Genomic DNA, 17449 nt, shown 5'->3' on the forward strand with positions numbered 1-17449 from the left:
AAAGCTTATAAAGTTACAGACAAGAACAAACCTTTTAAACATACATATATATGCAGAATGTCGAATTTGGCATATAAATTGATTCATCTCAGCCAATATTTTATGTTTAGCAAAAATGTTGGTTTTAAAGTGGAATGATACTGAGCAACAATTTAAAACTATTTTAATTGTTGGATGCTATAAACAATTGATCGATAAACAATTTGTTCAACAATTTCCAATAATAAAAAATGCCCTTCCTATAGTAAAAATTCAAATTTTGCCAATTTTCTCCAAAATATACAGTGCTTTTCTTGGCATATTTCGATTCCTCTCATCGAGATCTGTCCAACGGTGTATGCCACTTATTGGGGAAACTCTTGGATTTGAAATTAAATCGGATTTTAAGTAAGGAGAGGAGACAGCCATTACCATTTGAAAAGCACGGTAACTTTCCAGCCAATTTTCTCAAAAACAGTGCTTCTTAGGTCAATTTAGGCTTTAACTTAATCCTAAGGGATGAGTTTATGCATTAGCAACAAGCATTTCCCAGGCTTTTGCAGTATCATTCCTATTTAAATCACATTTTAAACTGTATCATAATTTTTAAGCATGTTAAACACTAAAAGATTGTATAATGTTTTTAGCCATTGATAAAAAATGGCGTAAATGAAAACTTAAATGAAAACTGAACCAAAATGTGTTGACACTGTAATTAATGATGAGCTCAAAATGCCAAACCACCATAATTATACAAATCACAAATGTCATTGCGATTTCTTTACATGTACAAAAACAGAAACTGACTGATATACAAAATTATGTTAGTTGTTTGTTTGCCTCTCAAGGCGTATTTTATAGTTGTTAATATTGTTTTGTGAGTATTGAGAACTGAAACAATACCAAAATTCTAATGTGAGCGTTGTCCAAAATTATTATTTGAATGTTATGACCTAAGGAGCTCCAACGATGGGTCATGTAATTGCAAACTGAGCTAGTTGACATTATTGAAGAAAAAATCATGGTGTAAATTTTTAAAATTCCAGTTGAAAGTGTAAATAACAATTTTTCATTGATCGAAATGTTGTCTCGCAACAACCGCCAGACTTATTGTATAGTATGTATATGAAATTAAAATCAAAATTTGTTCTGCTTTGTAACAGGTCGAGTTTTTATTGATACTTTCTCGTTCCAACATCTCTCAGAATATATACACACACCTGTTATATTTTCAGTAAAAGATCTCTTTTTTATCTCAAGATTCTCGTAATTTCGCGGCAGATCCATCTCATTACTAATATAACAGATTTTTGCAAATCTTATTCCAAGCGTCAGCGCAACCGATGATTCAAAAATACAATATAATAATAATGCATTTTCAACTGCAAAACATCAATGAGTTGATAGAGATAGAGAAAGAGGAGGAGAAGGAGGAGGAGGAGGAAAGTGTCGGTGTTATACAAACTTTTTTACGTATTTTCTCCTATGACAAAGTACATATTATGGCCGTGGAAATTAAAAGGCTCTCCGTTTATTACAAGCGCAGAATATAGAAATACTTTGAAATGAGTTTCAAGTTCGCCATGAGTGACACTCATCTCCATCAATAATCAATTGCCAGATAACAAAATAACATACACATTTTTGTATATTATATTTTTTAATAAATTTCTTTGAGAGTTACAGTGAATGAGACTTGCAACTTTTTAGTATAAAATCGCGCATGGAACAAAGGTTACAGCAAAAACTGTCAGCATAATGTTACACTTTTCAAATAAATTTAAATGGCACTTCCCATGGTAAAAATGACACAAATTTAGGGACATCGATAGAGATCTCAATTCGCTGTATTCGAGGAACATCAAGAGTAGCGCATAAGATTTCCGCTTGTGCGCTCTTTTTAGGAGGGAAGACAGTATACAAAATCAAACAATAAAAATTAGTAAAAAAATGTACACAGCACAATGCTCAAAAAGGGAAAATTTCAAAACGTAAATAACGTCAACTAGAAATTGTAAAGCTTGCCAATGGTAGAAAAAAATCACTACTGCTGCAAGTCACCATCACCGCCGCCGCATTTAACAAAAGAGTTTCACAATCAATCTTTCCGTATTTAAAATTTCCATACTCTTATGCAGTCTTTATTGCACTTAATTTCATTATTCCAATCGCAATTTTTTTTAAATAAAATTCAGTCGTTTTGCTTTTGCAACATCCATCTTAGAGGAACAAAATTTACATCGTGACAAAAACATTGATGGTCAATAAATCAAAAGAAAAATAATATTACAAATCCAAGGACTTTTGCACAAAACGATAGTAGTATGCTAATTATGATAGTATACACAGCGTAATTGTTATTGAATTTTTCAGCACAGCAAGTAGTTTTATGTTTTTCAGAGACAAGAGACTAGGGTTTGATAATGACTGCAGTTTTACTGATCTCGTAACTAGAGGGATTTTACCATTCCAGTCATGCAATTCAACTTGTGTTACCTGCTGTCTAAGAAAGGGGTTTACTGATGAAAAGTACTTCGATTTCTCGTGTTGGTTGGAATTTTGAACTTGCGCAAGATGGAGAAACCTAAAAAAATTAACTAGCGTTCATTATTGTCCAATTAAATGTACACTTGGGGTGTCAGTGGTATTTTTTCCAGGACTTTGCTCTTTGCACCTGACAAGCAAGGAAATAAGGCTCCTAACTGGTAACTTCGGTTCCAATGAAAAATAAAACAAACAAGCGGAAAAGAACCTGGAAAACCCCCTTGTATGTACATCGGGAGGAAAATGCTAACAAAATCCAACAAACACAGAAACTTCAGCAGAGAAATTATCAAACCCAGTCTCAACGAAAGAAACATATCAGATCATGAAGAATAAATAAGTCGTGTTTTATGTTTGTGTGTGTTAGTTACAACCGCATTTATGGAAAACGCCGCAAACCGTGAGTTTCAAACCAATTGTTACTCTCGTCGCCTGGTCATCACATCGCAGCCCACTTCTCAATAATAATTATTAACTCTATACTCTGTTTGCTTCTATTTAGAGTGTACTGTTCTTTGAATCGAAATTATATTCAGTTTACGGAACTAATTATCGATTACTCTATAGGTTCATTACTCTTTAATAAATCAAGAAATTCATTAGCTTAACACGTTAACAACATCAGCAGACTCTAGACGAGTGTTAAAAACTTGAGGAATCAATATGTACGCAAGTCGACTTTTAGCATGAGCTTGCGGCTGAGTGTGTGTTTTTGTGTTATTTATGTGTCAGTGATCGAGCAAATGTACGCAATCAAGTAAACTGTACATCCCTGTACACAAATCTGAATCGATATTAAAATTTCACAAACTGCGTCAGACGGAGGAAACGATTTTTCAAATCGGAGGTGCTCCGATCTGTGCTTTTGTAGAACTTCAGGAGGAAATTCCGATTACAAGTTTAAAGAAGAATGAAAGAGGGATGTGCAAAATTGTCGGCCTGACAATTTACAAAACTTAACGATTATTCTTTGCTAAAGAGCCGACGAATCATCGCATCCCTTGCTGCTAGTGCGAGTTTATTCCATTACACAATTAGGACCCAGATACTTTCGCAGGCAGTGGAAGATCGTCCAGCATTCTCACCATTTCCACGTCATTATCATTAGACATTCAGGCACTAGATTCCAAGATTCGTATCAGCGTTATCACAATTCAAGCTACCAGACTATCAGATTTCAAAGATTTCGATTTCTTTGTATCACAAGCGAAGAAAGGAAGGGCGAGCACAGATCAGGGCACCTCCGTTGAGCTTGTGCATCTTCACAAGAGCATCAGAGTAGACCCCAGAGTGGTGCATTCAAATTATGTGGAATGACACTTTTAAGCATAAATGTAATCGTTGAAATAAAAACCAGCCATTGTGTTTTCGCGTTGCAAAGAACATCCAAGTTATTTGCCAACTAAAATCTGAAGCAATATAATATCATGATATGAAAACATAAAATTCAGAAACTAATTTAATATGTTTGCCATGAAATAGAGCTTCAGATGTAGGCTGAAATTATTTGGAAAATAAATGCATGTTAACGGCGACAACGAAACACAATGACCGGTTTTTATTTAAACATTTCTTCTGAGATAGATTATTCTTTCCTAATTTTTGCTCTACTTTTAATATCAAGACTGTTTTTCACCAATATGCCTTTTACAAAATTTTTTGGAGGAATCTCAGCAAAAAATCTTCTCTAATTTCAAATAATTTGAAATAAACTTTTTCTTTAGACCACCGAAAACGGTGATGAACAACCAGGTTCCTTCTTCACTTAAATTCATTCTATTCATAAAGGTCTTTAACGACGCACAATTTAATCAATTAAGAGTTCCACCAACAAAAACATTGCATTTTTTATTAACTTTGGACCACGCTGGGCTGAACTCTGGAGTTCAACATCCAATTTGGCAACGTAACAGCAGCAAGTGTGTGTGTGTGTGTCCGTGTGTGTATGTGTGTGGTGTAAGAGAGTGTGTGTGAGCGGGCCGTCTGAGGGAGGCCTGCATCAACGGCGGCTGGCTACGCACTAGTGAGGATGGTGTTCCTTATTGCTACCGACCACGGGCGTCGGCACTCCCGTTCCGCTTAGAATGTTACCGACCGCGTCGCTGACCGCGGACACCGCGCTGCCGGCCATGACGCCGGCGGCGGCCACGGCGGCCGCTGCCACCACGGCCGCGTTGTTGTTGACTGAGGCCGTGTCGCGGACCGCGTGCAGCCGCATGTGATTGTTGTAGCCGGGCGTGGAGCGGAACAGTTTTCCGCACCGGCCGCACGTGCGGTGGTTCTCACCTGTGTGCCGTCCCTTGACGTGGTAGTCCAGCGCCGCCCGCTGCGGGAAGCGAGCGCCGCACTCGCCACATTCAAAGGGCCGCTCGCCAGTGTGCAGCCGCGTGTGGTTCTCCAGGCCGAGCTTGCTTTTGAATGTCTTGCAGCACAGCCGGCACAGCAGCGGCCGCCCTCCAGGGTGATGGTCCACGTGGTCGGTCAGGGAGGGGCCGTCGGGGAAGCGTAGGCCGCACATCTGCAACGCAGCACGCGTTAAATTGTTTTTTTTATTTTGTTGTTACTATTTTATTAGAAAAATCAATGAGTTGCTTGCAAAACATGCAAAAGCGTGAATGGTTTTATAATCTGGTAATCATTCTTACGCAATTTCGAAAGATGGATTTCACAATAAAAATTAACTTGAATGCTTTGTCTCCGCAGCCTTGTTATCGTTTCAGTGAAAGTTTCTTTTAACAATAATTGCAGTTTTTGCAAGGAATTAGGAAACTCTAATTGCACAGATTTGACGCTTTCGTTTTTGATCAAATCATTGAGTTAGCCTTTTCTGATGTGAACTACGTAAGATGGTGGAATATTTTTATTTGACGATTTTAGCAATTATTGATTTAAATGTTTGGGAAATGGCCCTAAATTTTAAATTGATTTTAAAACAGTTTTTGCTCAATTTGGCTTGTAAAAATTGTTCAATGAAACAAATCGATCAGTGGGAATTTTTTTCTGAAAAAAGAGCTGATTGAAAATGAAAAAAATTAAATATTTCTTTTCTGTCACTGTTGTGACCATCATTAAGATTTTATTTTCATTTTTGTGTGCGAGTTGATAGTATTAAAATTGAATAATCAATGACCATGAAATTGGGTATGACAATGTATCTTAATTCAAAATTCGTAAAAGTGGAACACTATTACACATTCTCTTAAATTTCTCATTTATTGAAATTAAGGAGGCGTGCAAAAAATTAAATTAAAAATTCTGAAACAAATCTCTTATCCAGAAAATTTGATTAATTTACAAGATCATATTATGAGTTGCAAATCATATTGTCAAACACAAGCAGCGCTAGTTTAGCAAATTATCTATCCCAATTGTTACGCAGGTTGCATACATTAGATTTTCGCAGGGGTTAACATTTCGCATTGCTCTTGCCGCGCCTGCAGGCAAAAACGCTTTCTGTACCCCGCACGACACATGCAAATTTCAGCCACCTTGTGAGTTACCTTGCACTCATAGCCGCCAGGTCCACCAGGTCTCCTGATGCCGCCTCCCTGCCTCCTGAGCGGTGGCTGCAGGCTGCCGTCGTGATTGTGCATGGCCATATGCTCCAAGTGCTGCGTGTCGCCCGCCTCACAAAACCTGCACGGCCCAGGTGGATGCCCAGCCCCGTTGAGGTGGGCCACGGCGGCGTGGCACTCTCGAGCGGCGGCCGTCGTGAACGCCTTTTCGCAGATGGTGCACGTGTGAGGCGTCTCGCCAAGGGCATGTATTCGCCTGTGCTCTCGCAACCTCTCCCGCTGCCGGAATTGAGTCTGGCAGAGATCACACTGGTAGAGTTTGCCACCTCCATGCGCGGCTGTCATGTTTGCACCGCCGCCGTTGCAGTTTGCTGAGGCAGATGATCCAGGAATGAACCTGGAAATAATTTGCTATTGAATTTATTGATTTATTTGGGGAAAATGCCGTGAATTGTTGTGATAAATACAAATTAAAATCTGAGATCAATTTTTTTAAATTTAAAAATTTGACTAGAAAGATTATTGCACTCTAATGTAGATAATATTTAAAAAATAACAACAAAAAATGATATTATCAGATTATATTTTTAAGTTAAACCATTAACACTAAAACTTTCTAAATGTTTTGATAAAATCCTATTTGAATTTTAATGCGGTTTTTGGCACCAAAATTTGTGGGGTTATGAAAGCACAATTATATAAACAAAATTACCAGAACCCTGAAGGATGCATGCCGGTGCCTGCTTCCTGTTTGACCATGTCTGGTCGCATCATGTGACTGCTGCTGAACCAAGCACCCATCATCTTAGAGAGGTTGTCCTGCCTCTGGCTGTCTGCGTCCGGCTTGAGCAAACCGTGACCAAACCAGACACAGCCGCTTTTCACCGCGTCCTCCTGCCGCTTGTCCATCGTGTCCGTGTCTTGCTCCACTTTGATGTCCGTGTGATGGAACCAGCCATTTGATTGCTTGTGGGGTGGATCTGAGGTTTTTGACTGCCCCAGAAACCAAGGCCCTTCGTCCTCTTTGTTTGGACTCGACTGGTCCTTGTTGTGCTCAGAATTGTTGACATTTATTTTGTGCTGGCCCAAATACCTAAAATTCCATTTTTGATGAGCAGGGATTAATATTTTAATTTTAAATTCCAGTTTTCTCACCATGGGCCCGCGTTGTGCTCGGAGATTTTATTGTTGCTCTCATGCGGCAACTTGTTTGGTGTTTCCTTGTTGCCCAGAAACCAAGACATGTTTGAAATATTGGAGATGGCGTGGTGGTGCTGGGCAGTGGGGATGTTGAGCTCTGGTGGCTTCACCATCGACTCCTTGGCCTTCTGCGCCAGGAACCAAGGCGCCATCATCGAGGTGGCTGGAGGTGGCAGTGTGTCGTGGGTGCTCACTGGCGGTGCTGGGTTGTGGCTTGTTGCCTCGGGGGTCGTGTCCACGGGCTCATTCGTCATGCCGCCGCTGTCGTCATCTTCATCTGAATCGTCAGCCGCTGAGTCGTTGGTCGACACAACATTCACATTTGTAGAGTCCTCCTGAGGAAAATTGTCTATTGAGCAAACATTCACCCGAAACGCAGAAATTTTTTAACATAAAAGGTAATTTAGAGGATGATTTTTATAGCTTTTCAGTCGCCACAAACATTTTGATGCCAGACAACCTACAAGAACTGAAAAAAAATAAAAACATCAAAAACGAAATTTTGAAGCTTTTTATTTTTAATTGTGCTATTTGTGCTACAAATAGCTGTATTTTTTAGACTACAAAGCACTGCAGCAGGTATAGCAAAATCTCTAAACTATGTTTTTTTTAAATTGACAATTTCTTATGACCTTATTTGTGTAATTTTTGGTTTTCAAGCAGGTTCTTAGCACTAATTTAAAGCTAATTTATAAAACAAGGATCACGGACATCACAATATATACACGTTTTAACGGTGACTTCCATAAAAACCTTCCAAAATTGATTCCTTATTGCGTAAAAGAATAGTTTATGAGATCTGAACTCAAGAAATTGGAAAATTATCTAGTAAAAAAAGAAAAATTCCCGAAAAACAAACATATACCTGAGATTCTGGTTGAAACCAGACAGAACCGTTGTTGCCGTTAGGCTTGGCGTCGCGCAGGTCTTTAGAAGGTTGCTGCTGAGGTTGGTGGTTCTGCTGAGGGAACCAAGGCGGAGACTGGGGGCTCTTAACTGCCGAGTCGGAGGGGTTGCCCTCTGGAGGCTTCTCGCGCAGCTTAGCCTGGTCCTGGAACCACATCCCAGTGGCGGGTGGCACCAGGGAGGGCAGTTTGAGCGGGGAGGCACTGCCGGAGCCGGAACTGGAAATCATTTCGTTTGCCGAGCTGTGGTGGTGGTGGTGGTGGTTGTTTTCGTTCACTCTCCGCGCGCACAGGATCTGAAGGTCCATCTCACAATCGGCCTCCTATTGAAATCAACAGGACAACAACGATCAGTGATCGGAGTTAAATCAAGCTTGGTTTAAAAAATAATTTTTTTGATTTAACTGACGAAACTGGATTACGTTTTACTTTAAATTGCGCGCATATTCCAACTCCTTATACTTAAATTGATCCAATTTTGAGATAATGGCAATTACAAAATATTATTTGTATCATTAAAAACATGAAAAAGGTCGCATAATCTTTTGCGTTGTTATTGATTTAAACTTATATCCTTGCAGAGCAGAGGGCAAGAAAATGATTCATAACATGATAAATAATTGCAATAGATTTAATATGTGTTTTTAATAAAGATATGAATTTTTAACAAAAATGTACCCCGCGTTGGTAAAAAATATTAAATTTAATGCAGCTTCCTCGGTTTAATTTCTTGCGTGCTTCAGCCTTCATTGGCATCTATCGAGAATTATATTTTTCACATTATATTGTAACGAGTTGAAAAAAATTAAGTCGTAAAAAAATTCGCACTGATTTACATTTTTGTAGAAAATAATAATTAAGATTGCACTGTGACGATAAACATTAATAAAGATTATTTGCTATAAAACTGTCAAAGATCCTATATAAATTTTGGAGTAGTTAAATGGCAAACCAAAACCACGCTTCAGCGATATTAATTCAATGTCTCTATTTCCCGCAGCTTTACTCGCGCCAGCACACGGCAATGTGCACAACACAATCATGAGTGTATATATGCGAGGGAAAGAGCTAACTGGGCAGGTGCAGGTGTTATCATCACATTACATAGCATTTTGCATCATTTGCCTCGGCTGGCCGTCGCGCGAGTGCGAATTAAATTACATAAAGCAGCGGCGGCGGCGGCGATAAGCGCTGGCGGCCTTGAGAAATGCCAAAATAAAAGCGTCGAGTGGTGCACCGAGGGGACAGGTGCAGCCCACGCGTGCCTCCAGAGAGCTGCCCCCGCGTGGGGGCGGCACGCCGGGCCGCGGCGGCGGGCGGCACGTCGTCGGACGACGGCCTCGAGGACGGTGTCTGCTGGCGAACTCTACATATCGATTGGTTTGCAAACTTGACGGAGAGGCGATGCCGCCCGCCGTCTGGCCTCGAGACGGCCGCCGCCGGCACGTTGGGGCGGCACTGGGGGCGGCTGTAGACTTGGTGGTGCTTACCTGCGCCGCGGACCTGCCTGCTGCGACGGCCGCTCACTCGCTGCGCCGCGCTAATTGCAAATTAACGGCGAAAATAGATGCACAAAAAATACACATTAGTCCTTTTATAGTTCTACTGACAGTCGTGATGAGCGCTCTTCACTCCGCCGCCCGCGATATTCAGCTTTTTTTAAAATAATTTCGGCGCGTGCTATTGCTTTTTTTCGCCGTCCCGATGGCCGCTTCCGCAGCGGCCGCCGGCGCTGTGGCCGCGTCAGTCCGACGCCCGGCATCCCCGGCTCTCAAACGGCCGCCTCAGCGGCCACTGACGCAGTTCGACTTGCAAGAAAATCGGCATTCTTTCGACGCGATTCGCGAATCTTTTTTACGAATTTTTTACGGGCTAGGTTCGGGTGTCTGCCACAAGGCGCCGCTACTCTAGCCCGCCGTCCGTTCTCCAGCTAGTCGCGGCTAACGTGTTGCGCGGTGAGCTTTTTAAATCGATTAAAATAAAGCTTTGCAATATCAAACGAAAACGACTGATGGCTAACTACTCCTCCTTCTTTCACTGATTGAATTGTTTTATTGAGAAGTGATTCATTTTGTTCAATAATATCTATTAACAGCAAAGGCGTAAATAGAAGCAGCAATAAGATAAAAAAAATCGAGTGCAAAATAAATAATAAAAATCGAATAAATAAATAAAAAATTAAAGCTTGTCATTTCTTTTGACAGAATTGATATGAAAATTTTTTTTTCTATTTTATTTGTTTCGTGTAGAAAGAAAAAATGGAAATACCTTTTATTTTGCATTGATTTTATTTTTCACCGTTATGTATTTATTACCTTTTAAAATCTAATACGTTCTCATTCCCCAGTTGGCACATTAATTGGAATATATGGCTCTTTTCCTAAAATTAATTTTTTCTCTTTCACTCAAACAAAAAATGGCAAAAATTGATGATACGTCAAAATAATTGTAAAAGCAGAAATTAATAGTCTAAAATTAATTTTTACGAAGAAGGGTTGCTTTATACTCCAAAATTTTTCAAGTATTCAAATATATGTATTGCTATTAATAAGTCCTATTATTATAAAAAAGCTGGAAATTGCTATGAAAATGATAAATAAAGATTATGAATAAACGTTTATTTTAAGATTCATTTTTGATATTTCAGTATTATTTTTAATATTCAAATTAAATATTCATTACGAAATTCAAAATCCAATTATGTATGTAATTATTATTTTATTCTTACTGTATAACAATTCAAAATTTGCAAACTCAGTTACAGTTTCAACGACCTTGGGAAATTTCTGCGAGAGTTAGTTTTGAAAGCTCCGTCAGATGTCACTGCACATCACTGTCTGGAGGGCTGACCTTGAAAGTCAGCTTGTTTTTATCAATTACCACAGAAGCAAAATCAAGCTCCAAAGATCTGAAGAGAGAGAAACTTTATTTTGGTTATGGTTAGCGCTGGACGTTGGAGGTGAGAGAAAACGTGGACGTTGTAAAGTCCTTTGGAGTTTGGACTATGCCATACCATACATTTATTTACTGAGACCTTTTAGAGAGGTAGATTCTTGATTTGATTTTGATGTGGCACAGTGTGTCATAATCTGCTGTCAGTTAGTGTTAAAGAACATTGAAAATAATAGAATAGGTTTGGCCTCTTGTGAATATTTATGTCCCACATTTTTTCATGCGTGACTCCGCATTTTCCACTGTTTATCGAGACCTTGTACATTCGTTCTTCCATATCGTAATTAAAAATAATCTTCTGTGGTCCTTTTTTATTAATTATTTGTTATCTCGAAGATTGATTTGACGCTGCATCCCTAATCCCTGTCCGACATTCCCGACACACAAGCCCTTTTTTAATCGCAGTGAATGTATTTTAAAAATTTGTCGTCTGATATCCACTCAGTCTGTTCAGGTTTCATAAATGTTTTACCGCATGGAATTACCATTTATTGAAAATTATCCTTTTATTGTTTCATTTCAGTTGAACATGTCATTTCGTCCTTACTCTGACCTGATTTCGGAATGGGGTGGCTGGAAGGCGATTTTAAGTTCACTGGCCTCTGTCTCTGCCTTAGGCTGGATAATCAACAAATTCATGTTCATCCGCAAGAAAAAATATAGCGTCAGCAAGCTACAAAACAAGGTAAAAATACCAGAAGAAATTCTTATCAGAATTGACAAAAAAAAATATTTCAGGTTGTTTTGATTACTGGAGCCAGCTCAGGAATTGGTGAAGCTTTGGCTCATTCCTTTTACCGAGCAGGATGCCAAGTGGTGCTGGCTGCTCGACGAGAGAGTGAGCTCCAGAGAGTCCGTGAAGATCTAATTCACAGCCATGAGGTATTAAAAATTGAGTAAAAATATTTTTTGTGCATTCCGCCTATTTTTGACAAATTTAAAATTTAGAAACAGTAAAATAAAATTGAAATATCTTTATAAAATAACGACTGTCGGGAATCCCTTCTCTGACAGTTTGAAAAAATCTCGAAAGTCTGTACTTCTTTTTCAAGACAAATTTCAGGTCACAAACTCCATTTTTTTCTGAATGAAATATTAATTCTTTTTCCCGTAACTTTCAGACCGGCCCAACGCACTTGCCTGTGATCCTTCCTCTTGATGTGTCAGAACTCAATGAAATTCCACAAAAAATTGAGTCCCTACTGGCCATTCACAAGAAAGTGGACATTCTGTTAAGCTGCGCTGGTATTAGCAGCAGAGGCGCTGTAGTCGATGGCTCAGTAGACGTTGATATCAAAGTGATGCTCATAAACTATTTTGGACATGTGGCCTTGACCAAAGGTAGTGTAGGGGCTAACTTTTTTTTATTTTCTATTAGTATTTTTAAAGAGCGTCGTCTAAGAACCATTATGTTAATGATTTTAGCCCTGCTTCCTCACATGATCAAGGAGCAAAGCGGCCACATTGTTGCAGTCAGCAGCATTCAGGGAAAAATCGCAGTGCCCCATAGGTTAGGACTTCATCTATGAGACAAATAATGAGGGAACTGACGGGTTGTAAAATTTTCAGAGCTTCCTACTCAGCGTCAAAACATGCATTGCAAGCATTCAGCGACTCTTTGCGGGCAGAAGTAGCCTCACAAGGCATTAAAGTGTCTGTGGTTAGTCCAGGCTATGTCAAAACAAACATATCCTTGAACGCACTCAATTCCGATGGCCAACCACATCAAGGTAATTTAGATTATATGCATGTTGCCTTGTTCTTAGGAAAATTCTGCGCGTTTTGGTCAATACCAGAACTTTGGTAACACAAAAAAAATAATATAGGTTTTAGCTTTTTTTATGGTTTGGTTGGAGATATCAACTTAACTCTGCTGATAGATAATTTTTAAAGGAGTAGTAAAGAGCAGTTGTTGCCAAGTGAAATTAGTTTTTATATTTTTAATCACTAATAATCAAGAACAGTTATTATCATTTTTTAATTTTAGTGATGGACGAGAACACTGCGAAAGGAATGTCTCCAGAGTACGTGGCTGAGAGAATACTAGAGGCTGTGGCTCTTGAAACAAAAGAAGTGGAAATCGCACCATTTATTCACAGATTTGCTATTATTTTGCGAGTTTTAACGCCAGATTTCTTCGCTTTCCTCTTACGGAAGCGTGCAGAGTCTGAAGCGTAACATGCGATTCTTTAGTTGAATTTCTAAAAGTGAAATTTATAATTGTTGCTTGTCATTTTTCAATAAATTTGTTGATGAAACATAATGCTTTGAGACGTTTATTTCTTGCGATATTTTCCTGCAGGCTTAAACCTTAAACAACCTAAGCTGAATAAAATTACTTTCGTTGCGTCAAGCAGGTTTACGCATTAATAGATCAAGAGTCGCCGCACGCACACACGCAGTGAGGTAGTAGGGCGCGCGCTCACTATTGTACTCGACTAGCAAGTGATCGTGCTATCGACCAATCAGCTCATTCAGGTCTCTATGGCAATGCGAGTACTATTGTCCCCCTCTTTAGAAGGTTGTAAATTTTTTGCACCACGCCGATTTACAAAAGTAGCTCGCATTGTCAGTAAAGGCGGCGGCGAACTCTCATTCTCGATAGTGATTTTTCTCCAAAAGCTAAGGCTTTCCTCTCAGCCGACGAGAGATGGCTCCGTAGTACGAGAGATCATTTTTTATCCCTCTCTCCAGCTGCTGCAACGCTCCTCGTCTCTTTTTCGGCAGCCTGGGCCTGGGAGAAAATGGAGCCAGCGCGCTGAGCAGTGAGCAGCATTGCCCAATGGCCACTGCTATTCGTCGTGGGTAATTATGAGACGATTGCTGCAGACGGTGCTGTCACATGAGAGGTGTCATGCCCTGGACGCGCCTACGTGCTAAAACGGATCAACGAGCAGGTGCACTTCGCCGCCAAAATTAACCGCAGCATCTCGTGCAGCATATTTTAGGTTTCGCATCGGACGAATTTTGCGTTAATAATGATCGAGACCGTAGAAGCAAAGAAAGAGGACGTCGAAGTCGGCAAGAAAATTATTCACTCTCATCCGCTTGTTCGGGTAATTATACCAAAAATATATCAGCTGCTTTAGTTGGTGAAAACCAAACATAGGGGGGAGGGAATTTCAATGATCGCTGCAGTTTTAGTTTGTGATTTCTTAATAAAACACTTTATTGGCTCTTCAAGCTAATTAAAATTTATACACAAGAGGCGCGTAATGAGAAGTTAGTAATTGCGAAACAATCCAAATTAATGCACACTGCGTGCTCAAACTAGCAAGGACTTTACAAGCTCTATATAAACTTGTGTTTTATAAACTTCATCTGTGGAGCACTTCTTGCACAGCTGCAAGCACAAGTATTATACAACAAGCTCCGATTTAATCGAATGCCAGGGTACATGCAATTATAGTGTGCATCGGACTCGTCAGTGCAACTTTTAAGCTCGTTTTTATAGCAATTATGCATCAGCTCCACAATTTCCTGGCGAATAATTTCGCTTGTAATATTTCCAGCACTGCGATATGCCTGATGAAATGAAAAACGAGACTATCGAGCTGTGTGTTACGGCATGCGAAAAACACTCCAGCAACAACGAGGTAACACAATAATTCTTCTATTTATATGCATAAAGTATAGCTCCTATTTTGAAACAGAGTGCTGCCAAACTAATTAAGGAGACAATGGACAACAAATTCGGGCCCTCGTGGCACGCAGTGGTTGGCGAAGGCTTTGGTTTGGAGATAACTCATGAATGTCGAAACCTTCTGTACATGTTTTTCGCCGGCAACATGGCTGTTTGCGTTTGGAAGTGCTCATGAATCACTACTGCATTTTTGAGATAAAATACTCGCGCTTTGTTTAGTACCTGTTCCATTAATTTACGGACCAAAAAAAAAAAAGAATTCCATGAAAGCTCAGGAGGTGTATTCTCTGGGAGGCTTGGCTTTTAGCAATAACTTTTTGCATTTTAGTTACCTCTAATTTAAAAGTTTTCTTTTTCAACAATGCCATTGTTATACATTATGCCTATGCTATGATAGCCTAGTATTGTTATAATATTGACTATTTCTAAAATATATATTAATAAATGTATCGCATTCATGCTTCAAGTCACTTGGTTTTATTTATCCATAAGAATAGCAACAATTAAGATTAAAATTACGCAATTGGCTACTTCATTGACGTTTTCGTTTCTCTGGCAGATCAAATTTCACATTAAGCCGCCGCTATTTGATTCACTTCACTTAATTTTTGTAAAATTTAGCAGTCATATTATTTTTAATAATATAGTTCTTTTATCATCAGCTTCTTAAGCTACAGGGGGGTTTTGAAATATCAAAACAAAATTACGCAAATCTTAAAAATAAAGAAAGATAGTTTAAAACTTTTAGTCTCTGGGAGAAAATTAAAGTTCAACTTTTGTAAATATGTGGTAATTTAAAAAAAAATTGGCAAGACCAGGATGAACTAGATGTGGAATCTGATTTGTAGTAAATAAAAAGTCGGTATGCCTACGAAAATATCGGAGGAATGGCTACAGAGGTGGTGGTCAGGTTTCACAACTATGCTGAGTTGTCCGGGCAGTCCCAGCGAATGTGCAATTCAGGAGCAAAGTTGATGATCTTGACATGCACTGCCTGGAATTTCTCCATTTTGGGCGGAATCGGACACAGACGGAACTCAACTTCGTCGCCAGGCATAGGCACGTACTCGCCTTCGATGCTGCGAGAATAAACCACGGTTAAATTCTCACGAGACAACTCAAGTGACGGAAGTGTTTACTCAGAGATGTGGACGAAAAGCTCATCGCCGTTTTCCCTTGTCAAGAATCCGTGGCCCTTCTCACGGCAGAACTTCTTGACCTTTCCATGCTCGAGAGGATTCACCATGGCTCGCTCCGATCTGCAGGACAAAATTTCACACTCCGTCAGCTTATTGTTGGTCTAGCACAGCAGCAATTAAAAGTAAAAAAGCAAATAATGCAATTGCAAAACGCCTCTGTGACCTTTAGCTATCCGTTCTTATCGCCCACATAGCTGGATGGATTTTATTGTTCGCCGGGTGCATGACGCTAATTGAAAGCAACGTCACAATTGAAGTGCACCACGCAGTTGAGTGCAGCTTTTATACATGACAGCGCGTTGCAAAGAGTGGATGCGCATAATTTTTGCACCGCTCAGACATTCTCAATGACACCCCGTGCATCGCCGCGCGCGCCTCCACCCTTCTGTTAAATATTATACACATGAGAGATGGACATGCAGGAATATTGAAATGAGCGCCTCTCACGCACGTCGACATTTTGCATCAAACAAATCATTGGTCAGACACGAGATGTTTTTCTCTTACTCGACAGTGCCAATTTACAGTAGAAATTAATTTCTTCCTTACGTGGAGTTAGTGCGATTCCTCCTGGTGATGATTGGGCTCGGGAGCTGCAAGTTGTGCGCGCCCGGCGAGTCGGGGGACAGCATGAGTCCCTGCTTAACAGGCGTTGACAGGCCGGAATCAGACATTGCTGGAAAGAAACGTGAAAGTTATTTTTTAACAGAAAAAAGTCACAATATCTAATCACGCGCTGGGTTCTGTTGAAACTATATCAAACACTCTAGTTAAAATATCCAGCGGGAAAACATTTTTAATTGGACAGCATTGCACATACAATGTTGAATAATTAATTGATATAGCTCGTAAAATATCGATAAAAATTGTAAATTATCTATCAGAAGATTCATATACATTTTATTTCAAAATCTGCAACCTTTGCCTCAATATGTATTTCGATAAAAATTCCAAAATCCTTTGTTACTAAACTCAAAATATAAAAAACCCGCAACGCGATAAGAAATTATTAATAATGCAAAATAGGGCGGGCAGTGCCTGTTTTCATTGAAAATTGTCGAAAACAAAAACGACACCCGTTCTCTTCGGTTGTCTGTTGGATAAAAAAGTATTGCGTGTTACAAGGATAATGACATGGGCTGCTGACGCAATGGCTATGTTTACATATTTTACAAAAAGAGAAACAAAAGAACTAAAATGTAAACAAGTTGTATGATAGTGAAATGAAATCGCACAATGCGCCACTGACGCAACATTGAAAATTGCGCGCCCGAGTAGCGTACATTATACGGGCGAGTTGAGCTTCAAGCGTTCATTTCAGTTTCTTTTGAAATCTGTAACTGTTATGAATCTCGTATTTACCTGGGCTGTAGTTTCGGGGTCGAGGGATAGAAGTGCAAGCCGGCAATTCGCGTTGCGGGAACTTTTCCGACGACTCTCGAAGGTGAATCGATGTTTTGTCAGTGCTGCCAACCAGACTGATTTCGCATTGGTACTACCACCAGAACGCGC

General features: G+C 39.7%; 4 protein-coding genes across 9 annotated transcripts in view; 2 read left to right on the forward strand and 2 right to left on the reverse strand.

Annotated features, from left to right (window-relative positions):
* The window catches only part of LOC135944615 (dehydrogenase/reductase SDR family protein 7-like), a 52816-nt gene extending 39458 nt beyond the window's left edge, over nt 1–13358 (forward strand). Inside the window, exons 1-8 of one of the 5 annotated variants that reach the window (XM_065491689.1) lie at nt 9946–10098; nt 10902–11102; nt 11619–11780; nt 11834–11977; nt 12217–12436; nt 12521–12605; nt 12665–12825; nt 13083–13358. In XM_065491689.1, coding sequence (XP_065347761.1) covers nt 11625–11780; nt 11834–11977; nt 12217–12436; nt 12521–12605; nt 12665–12825; nt 13083–13273 — 957 coding nt within the window. In that variant the 5' untranslated portion in view covers nt 9946–10098; nt 10902–11102; nt 11619–11624 and the 3' untranslated portion in view covers nt 13274–13358. Of the gene's footprint in view, nt 1–9359; nt 9524–9945; nt 10099–10819; nt 11103–11165; nt 11189–11618; nt 11781–11833; nt 11978–12216; nt 12437–12520; nt 12606–12664; nt 12826–13082 lie in introns of those variants that run through there. The other 4 variants (XM_065491690.1, XM_065491692.1, XM_065491688.1 and 1 more) reach the window with 4 other exon arrangements.
* Nucleotides 1123–9923, reverse strand: LOC135944611 (zinc finger protein with KRAB and SCAN domains 8-like). Of its 2 annotated transcripts, XM_065491677.1 has the most exons (7): nt 9634–9793; nt 8104–8466; nt 7194–7573; nt 6751–7131; nt 6024–6435; nt 4810–5041; nt 1123–2563 (listed from the first exon to the last, which is right to left on the reverse strand). In XM_065491677.1, the coding sequence occupies exons 2-7, from the start codon at nt 8449–8451 to the stop codon at nt 2496–2498; spliced, it is 1821 nt and encodes a 606-aa protein (XP_065347749.1). In that variant the 5' UTR covers nt 8452–8466; nt 9634–9793; the 3' UTR covers nt 1123–2495. The 2 variants fall into 2 exon arrangements, with proteins under 2 accessions (XP_065347749.1, XP_065347748.1); XM_065491676.1 differs by having other exon boundaries at nt 1123–5041; nt 9634–9923.
* Nucleotides 13359–13569: 211 nt separating the features above from the next.
* LOC135944617 (dynein axonemal light chain 4) lies at nt 13570–15204 on the forward strand. Its single transcript, XM_065491694.1, has 3 exons — nt 13570–14151; nt 14608–14691; nt 14749–15204. Exons 1-3 carry the CDS (start codon nt 14074–14076, stop codon nt 14911–14913), a joined length of 327 nt encoding a protein of 108 aa, XP_065347766.1. The 5' UTR covers nt 13570–14073; the 3' UTR covers nt 14914–15204.
* On the reverse strand, nt 15193–17442 carry LOC135944616 (cold shock domain-containing protein CG9705). The gene is made up of 4 exons (XM_065491693.1): nt 17300–17442; nt 16487–16613; nt 15878–15997; nt 15193–15817 (listed from the first exon to the last, which is right to left on the reverse strand). Exons 2-4 carry the CDS (start codon nt 16609–16611, stop codon nt 15658–15660), a joined length of 405 nt encoding a protein of 134 aa, XP_065347765.1. The 5' UTR covers nt 16612–16613; nt 17300–17442; the 3' UTR covers nt 15193–15657.
* Nucleotides 17443–17449: the final 7 nt, after the last annotated feature.

Source organism: Cloeon dipterum, chromosome 4 (genome assembly GCF_949628265.1).
Source record: "Cloeon dipterum chromosome 4, ieCloDipt1.1, whole genome shotgun sequence".
Lineage (NCBI taxonomy): Eukaryota > Metazoa > Arthropoda > Insecta > Ephemeroptera > Baetidae > Cloeon > Cloeon dipterum.